This window comes from Aptenodytes forsteri, unplaced genomic scaffold (assembly GCF_000699145.1).
Source record: "Aptenodytes forsteri isolate BGI_AS27 unplaced genomic scaffold, ASM69914v1 Scaffold290, whole genome shotgun sequence".
NCBI classification, from domain to species: Eukaryota; Metazoa; Chordata; class Aves; order Sphenisciformes; family Spheniscidae; genus Aptenodytes; species Aptenodytes forsteri.
Window position 1 is genome coordinate 1421706 of NW_008795244.1, and position 8197 is coordinate 1429902.

The 8197-nt window shown below is 37.9% G+C and overlaps 2 protein-coding genes across 2 annotated transcripts in view; one reads left to right on the forward strand and one right to left on the reverse strand.

Moving 5' to 3' along the window:
- The window catches only part of LRRC40 (leucine rich repeat containing 40), a 17662-nt gene extending 9868 nt beyond the window's left edge, over nucleotides 1-7794 (reverse strand). The window contains exons 1-8 of the mRNA XM_009278757.1: nucleotides 7767-7794; nucleotides 7495-7676; nucleotides 6911-6984; nucleotides 5835-5964; nucleotides 5289-5412; nucleotides 4307-4449; nucleotides 2829-3001; nucleotides 2441-2531 (exon numbers count right to left, since the gene is read on the reverse strand). Coding sequence (XP_009277032.1) covers nucleotides 2441-2531; nucleotides 2829-3001; nucleotides 4307-4449; nucleotides 5289-5412; nucleotides 5835-5964; nucleotides 6911-6984; nucleotides 7495-7676; nucleotides 7767-7794 — 945 coding nt within the window. The remainder of the gene's footprint in view (nucleotides 1-2440; nucleotides 2532-2828; nucleotides 3002-4306; nucleotides 4450-5288; nucleotides 5413-5834; nucleotides 5965-6910; nucleotides 6985-7494; nucleotides 7677-7766) is intronic.
- Nucleotides 7795-7924: 130 nt separating this feature from the next.
- Nucleotides 7925-8197, forward strand: part of SRSF11 (serine and arginine rich splicing factor 11) — a 25514-nt gene continuing 25241 nt past the window's right edge. The window contains exon 1 of the mRNA XM_019471912.1: nucleotides 7925-8177. Coding sequence (XP_019327457.1) covers nucleotides 7925-8177 — 253 coding nt within the window. The remainder of the gene's footprint in view (nucleotides 8178-8197) is intronic.

Genomic DNA, 8197 nt, shown 5'->3' on the forward strand with positions numbered 1-8197 from the left:
TATATAGCTGTTTGACAATGAAGAAAGACAGTTCCAGTCACACAGGTGGAGCCCATAGCACTGCTGACTATAAAAGCCACCTAATGCTTCCCATAGAAAAACCCTCTTTGCAGCAGCTTTTGAACTTGCTTATTTACAATTTTGTTTATTTATTCCAGTTGAAAATTTCCAATCCTGTGTCACTACCTTAGGCTCCACATTTTTAGCTTTTTATCTAAAGTAGTTAGCTAGTTCCAAGAGCAAGGAAAAACTGTTCAAATAAACTTAATCTTCTCTTTAAAAAGGTCTGAAGCAATTACGCTTTGGAGAAGAAATTTAAAATTTGTCAAAGAAGCTGACTGTTCAGTGTTCAGGTAACTTTTTGTGTCCAAAATTATAAACTCTAGGAAAAACACTGCAGTTCACATAATTTGCATGGATTTTTAACAGCTGGATTCTCCAATGACCTTCAATCCTCTGATAGCAACTTCTACTGGTCAAACACAGTTACTGTCTGCATAATCTATGAGTAATTAAGCATAATCTTGTCCAGCCCATTTGTTTTAGGAAAAAGCTATGTTTTCCTTACAATTTTACATGCTTCTCCTTGATGCTTTAAAACCAGGGACTGACCTGAAGCGCCTTCTCATTCTAGCTGACAACTATATTACACACAATAAGAGATTGACTGATCTGAATGCAGAGGGGATAAAGGAAATGTGGAAGTGGAAAAAGAAGGAACTCTCACAAGGAACCTGGTGAGACAACAGAAAAAGACAAAAGACTGAGAAAGAGAGGCTGGAGGAGACTGGGACTGACTGCAGGCACGGCTAGGCGTGGCACATGCTGAGCTGAGCAAGACAAGAGAAGCCAATATGGAAGAACCTGGAAACTTTTAAGGAAAAGGTGAAGGTCAAACAGAAAGCTGAGTAACAGTCACGTGGCTTGCGTAGAGAGGAAAGCAGACAATAAGGCAAAGCTCAACAGCCAGGTGATGGTATGTTACGCAAAAAGGAGAGACTAGGATTTAACAGAAGGTGACTGGAAATTTATCAAGAAACAAGAGTGAGTTTGGGACTTGAATGAGAGGTCTGAAGAAAAGGCAAAGATGAGACGGAGCAGGGATGGACAAGAGAAGAATCTGTGCCTGCTAGACTATACTTACCCCCCAGTCCTTGCCAATCCTTAATCTCAGTATTCACCTGCTGCTAAGAAGTGTCTGGGGAACCCTACAAGCTTTATCAATTGCTCCTCTAAATCAAGTGTAAAAAAATCTAGATAGGCATATAAAATTCCAGTTATATGAATTTACAGTGTTGGTAATGGATCAAGACAATATAAATATCAAATTTCATAATAGAATCCTTGTACCTGTCGTTTGCTACAAATTTGAAATATACACAAGAAATTACACACAACTATGCTCTTACATTTGAAAGACAGCAAAGCCTCAGAATCTAGGGAATACCAAAACTAAAGTAGCCAGGCAGCACTAACTCAGACTCTTTTGCATGTACATTTTAAGCCAACTTTGAGCTCTGGAATCATGGATGACTTCCATCCACGGAACCCCTGCTCATTAATTTAGTGCATACAATGCTCACTTAATCAGATACACGATGTTTTCCCTCTTCTGACAGATATTACAAAACTTCATTTCAAGACTGAGTCTTCAGTGTTGCTTATTTTTAGCGAATCCCAGTACTTTGTAAACATTTCTTTTACAACACTGGCAAAAGCACAGAAAGAAATAATGTATACCACCAATGAGAAGAGGGGCCTGCTGGGGAAAAAATAAAAGGGAATTCTATAGCAGCAGTAGTGCCCACGCCCCAGCCTCCCTGCTGCCCTATGTACTTGTTTTCTCATGCACAATTCACACCTTCACTTTGCTGTTTACCTACAGAGAGAACGCAGATCTGAGGTGTAGGTTATCCGTAAGAAAACGTAGTACATCAGAATGTCATTGCTCAAAATGCATCTGCCATCAAGTACACTTTGGAAATCGAAACCTAGATCCTTAATTCAGGCAAGTAGGAAATGAAGAACAGAAATCCATGCTCATCTAGGAAAAGCCTGATGTAAAGTACTCGCCTAGCACTGCAATGAACTGTGATTGCAACAGGATTAGGCAGCAGACAGTTGCCTTATCCTTTTCTTCCCAGGCATCCATTGCTTCATTTGCAATATATATTATAACTTCTGTAGCAAATCAGAAACAGGTCCTATAAAGCAACAACTTCCTTTATTCCACAGTCCTCATGATTTTATGCATTGCATCAGACTCCAGTGGAAAGAGTACCTGAACCACAACACACGCAAACAAAGGAGATGGATTAAAGTTGCACAGGCTACTTGAAATCTGGATGTTTTCTAATTGTTTTAAATGTTTTGTCTACACAATTTGGATAACGTACATATGTGACATAATCAAACTTTATATATTGTCTACAGTGCTTACTTGCAGAAGGTCTCTTCGAATGGTTCTCAAAGGATTTCCCTCTAATGCCAGGAATTTCAACTGAGGAAGGTTCCCCAGTGTGTAAGGCAATCTGCAAATGGAAAAAACTCATTTCAAAGCAGCTTCAAAACAAATTCTAAAGAATTTGCAATGGTTTGTCAGGTAGCCTGGTATTCCAAAGCTCAGGTTCAAATAAAAAGATACAGAATATATTACATTTAAGAAAGGCACAGTTTGATCATAGCATTTACACAATATAGAAACGGTTCCTTCATTTTATGATTGAGTCTCTTTTTAATTACATTTTACAAAGTGAAATACATCAGCTATAGAATTAGATGTCATTAGCTATGCCTCATCACAGACATAATGCAGTTTTTAATATTACCTACTGATATCATTGTTGGCGAGGTCAAGTCGCTCCAGCTTCTGAAGCAGAGTAATTTCATCAGGAACTGATTTTATCTTGTTGTCTCTAAGTTCCAATACAGAGAGGGAATTCAGATGCTTCAGATTCTCTGCATTTAATATTTCAATCTGATTTTCACCAGCATGTAATTCCTATGGAAATAAAGATCACCTACAATTACGTTACTCTAGTAAAATTACTTTATAACTTACTAATCTTCTGAATCATGGCACTGGCAAAAACATATGGTATCGTGGAGAAAATACAGATCTTGATATACAGAGAGGGAATTCAGATGCTTCAGATTCTCTGCATTTAATATTTCAATCTGATTTTCACCAGCATGTAATTCCTATGGAAATAAAGATCACCTACAATTACGTTACTCTAGTAAAATTACTTTATAACTTACTAATCTTCTGAATCATGGCACTGGCAAAAACATATGGTATCGTGGAGAAAATACAGATCTTGATTCCCTCTCATCTGCATATGAAATATCAAAGCCTCCAAAGATCCAGAAACAGAAGTCTGAACTTAGCTTTTCTGAAACCATCACAGAACCCTCAGCTTTGAGTTCCATTTCCAAGCTAGGAATACCTTTGCTCTGCATTTGTCAAGAACTTGTCAACGACTTCTTTGCTCAAGAAGTTTCTTAAATTCCAAGTTACAGGAAGTTGAGAGGGCAGCTCTCCATGTCCCTATTGGAAATGTTTCACTTATAATGGAAAAATCAAATGGTTCTTTAGACCAAGAGTGTACACATGCTGCTGGACACACTAAGACACTGAACTTCACATATCACGAATTTTGTTAGAAAATGCTGAAATAGCTTGGGATTTTAACTTCTGAGTTCAGAGTTATGCAGAACTAAGAAGGTATCTGCATTCTTTGATGGATTTGGTCATTGGAAACAACACAGTGATACAGGCATTCAATTGGCCCAATCATTATTCTATTAGTTGAGTAACAAATTTCTGATGTTCTGAGGCAGGCGATTTTCAATTTTAAACATATCAGGAATTAAGGCTACAAAATACTTGGAAGATTTGACTATGCTAAAAGGAAAAAAAAAAAGTATAGTTTCTCTGCAGTTACAAAGAAAAAAATGATAGTGAACAAAGTAAATTTATCCAGAAAATATTCCTAGAGATAAAAAATAACTGTGGTAGGCAATATTAGGCCTAGTTTTCCAGTCATTCCTCTTCTAAATATTTCTTTTATTTTCCAAATCTGAAGAGTACTGCTGCAAATTTGTCTTCCAAATGACCTTAAGATTGACCAGTGTGGACAGTAAGAGTAATTACAAATGGGGATGTATTAAATAGAGCTCTACACACAGAATTATAAACTTTTGATCACAGCAATTCACAAAAATTTGTGTTTAAAGTAACAGCTATTATTTTAAAAGTTTACAGCAAATACATTTACAGTATACCAACCATTTCAAACCTTACCTTCAGTAATTTGCATGACGGAAATTCTGGTAGGGAACGTAATTTATTTTTTCTCAGATAAAGTTGTTCCAAAGATGCCATAGTCGCTAATTTAGAAGGTACAGTTTCCAGGTAGTTTTTAGTACAATCCAGTTGTCTTAAGCCTATAGAAGTAAGCACGCAAGTGACAAACAGAAAAGAAAGAGAAAATAAAAATTGTTTTCTATGGAAGCATAAATATCCTGGTTTTTAAAATAAATATAACAACATTTTGCCAATAAGAATTTTGGAAGAAATCGAATCAGTTAGCATCAACATTTCTGAAAACAAGGCATCTGCTTTTCATTTATTCTTCATAGGCCATTCTGGAATGCTTTCAATGACGCTGCCAGATACTAGCTCTTGTTTAGAGTACGGGACCGAAGGGAAGAAAGAGTCTAATATTGTAGACCATCTCAGAAGGATCTGCAGGTAATTTCTATAGCATTTATAAAAGCTGGCAGTCTACCACCTGTTCCTGTAGATCTGCCACAGCTACTAAAATAGGCGTTTCACATCAACGACTGGTCAGCTTGATATTTAACATTCAAATATTAGAATTCAATTTTATCACTCTCTAATTTATGGGTTTTTTCTCTCCAATACTTTCAACTCTCTCTGATTTATGCTTTATTTGCCACTCAAAATATGCAATAAAGAAAAAAAAAATTGTCAGATTGCTTATTGCAGTCTTAAGGCTAACAACAACTAAGCAGAACAGTATTAATCCTTACACTTTTCTGATCATTTTGTGTCCCATTTATCAAGAAATATGAACCATAAGAGGTCTCAAGACTCAAGGACTGTAGCTGGTCTTTTTAAATAATTCTGAACTAATATTCTTGAGAATACAGTAACTCTTTAAGAATATATTTTTAAAATCCTGATTAATATTCATAACATTTCTGAACATAACTACAGAACTGGCTGTATGTCATTTAATAATCTGAGGAAACTAATTTACTTTTCATCGCACTGATATCTGCAGGCAGGTTCTTGAGTTGATTACAAGCCAAATTGAGTCGCACTAAGTTAATGAGCAAAGCAAAACTTGTTGGAATGTCTGTGAGATGGTTGTTGGACAAATCCTGAAGATTAAAAAAAGAGAGAGAGAGGAAGAGAGAGAGAGAGAGGTTAGAAATAGAGATGTTTAAAATATCCCACGAGTACTGTTACTGCAAAGTTAATTACTGGCAGAACATTAAAATTAGATGGCTGACGTCTTCAGGATCTCCCTGGTAGAAATGTGAATGGAAGAAACAAGTCTCCCATGACTGACAGATCACAAGGGATTTGATTTTTCTTAAAATATTTGGCAAACCAAGAGCAAAACTTAGTTTCAAACAAACAAACAAAAAAAGCCATGTAATAACTGACAAGCTACACAAGTCATTAGAACATTCACAAAGTTCTGCCGTCCAAGCTATGGTTTTTTTCATTAGCAGTAGCAAAACATGGATAAATCAGCCTTTCTGAACAAATAAATGTTTTTCAAAAAGTGGTAATTTACTAATTCTTCTAAATTGACAAGCTGTCCAAATCCATCCGGCAAGTGACTCAGCTCATTGTGATGAAGAAGAAGGCTCTTCAAATGTGGCAACTGCATCAACTCCTCTGGGATACTTTTCAGTTTGTTGTGGCTAGTATTAAAACATGGAACACAAACAGAAAACCCAATTACTAAATAGTTTTAAGAACATAAATGCATAAAGAACACTCCGTTACATATGATGCTATCCAAAGAAAGAGTTACACTTGTATCAGCCAGATTATTTTAGCCACACACAGCCTGTTGAAACACAAACTCTTCAGACCCTCCAGCAAGTACGAAGCGCGTCCAGCATCAGATACACTGGATGTTCCGTGCTGGCACAGGCTAACTGTTAATTACATCTGCAGTGAGACAGGCTTCTGCAAAACATTCTCACACTACAGCATGCACATATGCTTGCTGTTTGGGATACCGTCACCTTTAAGAAAAATCTGTCTCCTACAACTGTTACAGCCCTCTTCAATGGATTAGTTTCCTAGGAGGAATTAATTATGTTTGTTTATTTGTTCAAGACTACTTTTAATCCTCATCTGAATTTACAATATTCCAGCTAGATCTTACATTCTCTTCTGTGGTTCACACACACAGTGGCAGCATACCCTCTTTCTCCTTGTGCACAAATCTACAAAATTACTCCAGTGACCAGAATAATATGACTTTCCAGCATGAACAAGAGCTATACAATTATTTCCAATGTATATTATTCATGACAAAAAGTATTTTTGTTCCTTTAAAACAAAATTGCCAGGGAGGCACATTGAATGTAGACACTGCTTTTGTGTGATTATTCAACATACCACTGTTTTCACCTTCCAAGGGAGACTGTGACTTTGAGCATCAGTGAAAATAATTTTAACAAACCTAAGACCATCAGTTTTGATCCAAAACTTACGATTCTCAATATACTAATATTCTCTAGTTAAAAATCTGAAATTAATTTTCTGAAAGAAAATTTTATATACTGCAATCTCTTATTCACACTGTGAAAGTCACTGCAATATTTCTCGTGTTCCAGTTCTGTAACATGTACCTACCTGACATCAAGTTTCTGAAGATTTTCTAATTGTCCTAAAGCAGAAGGAAGCGATGTCAGTTGATTATCATGCACCTGGAAAATAAAGTTTTTAGAATACAGTTACTAATTTGTACCTTGTAGGTTTTCTTTCCCTACCCCAGAAACAAATCAAGCTAACCTAATACATGGAATAATTTTGTATAAAAGTAGTAGCTATGTACATGGCTCAGTGCAATTACCAATAGCAGCACTGCAACTGCCAATCTGTCAAAATTCCACTGAATTGACAGTAAACGCTAAGAGATTAGATATGAAGGGGGGTGCATGCAGGAAAGGTGGTTGCATCCAGTAATAGCTCTTCCTTCCTTCAGTGTCCATAATAAAACTTCCTAGATCTTTCTACAGAACAGTACCCACTACCAGCATACAAATTGGTATACTATCAGTGATCTGTAACAATCTTTTCTTTATCCTGAGAATACCTCAACGCCACTTCTACACATCCACCATTGCAGGGAAATGGAAAACAAAGATCTAAGACCATGTTTTCCCACCTCTTACAGAGAGAGTACAGTCCTACCATAACAGGATCATGGTACTTACATCCAGAACAGTGAGCGCAGGCAAAAGTTTGACATCCTCTGAAAGACACTGCAGTTTGTTTGAGGCGAGTATCAGCTTGGTCAGATCTGTTTGCTCCCACCAGCGATCCGCAGCACCAAAAGAGAGATTTTGATGAGCTTCCTCTGGAGTATCCAAATTTATCCGCCACACATGTTGAGGCACTACATACACAAACATACATGCATCAGCTAAAGTCTTCTGATATTTACTCTCAAACTTCCACTGTCATAGTGCTTTTCCTACATACATACGTATAGTCAACTGGTTTTCTAGAGACATTTTTCTAGAGCTGACAATAACAAGCTGATGGAAATCTGCCAGCAACAGCCAAAAGTAAGTTGAGCTGCAGACAGATGGCAGGAAATATTCACTGTTGTTGCTCCCTCTGTATTCTTCCTGTTTTGCCCGGATGGCATTGCCAAGCATAAACCCAAGGCACAGGAGGAACACCAAGCCCGCCGAATCGGCCAGCAACCACCTGCAAACACGGCGCCTGTTCCCTCAGCTGAAGAGTCGTGTGGTTTTCAGGAGAGCCGAGGGCTCGGCACAAGCGCAGCCGCTTTTCCCGGGCTCCCACCCGGCCGCAGAAAGGCGCGGACGGCAGGCCCAGCGCCGCCCTGCCCGCCCCGGCCCTCTACGGCAGCACCGCCGCTTCCAGCGAGGCAGGAAAACCGGCCTAGCG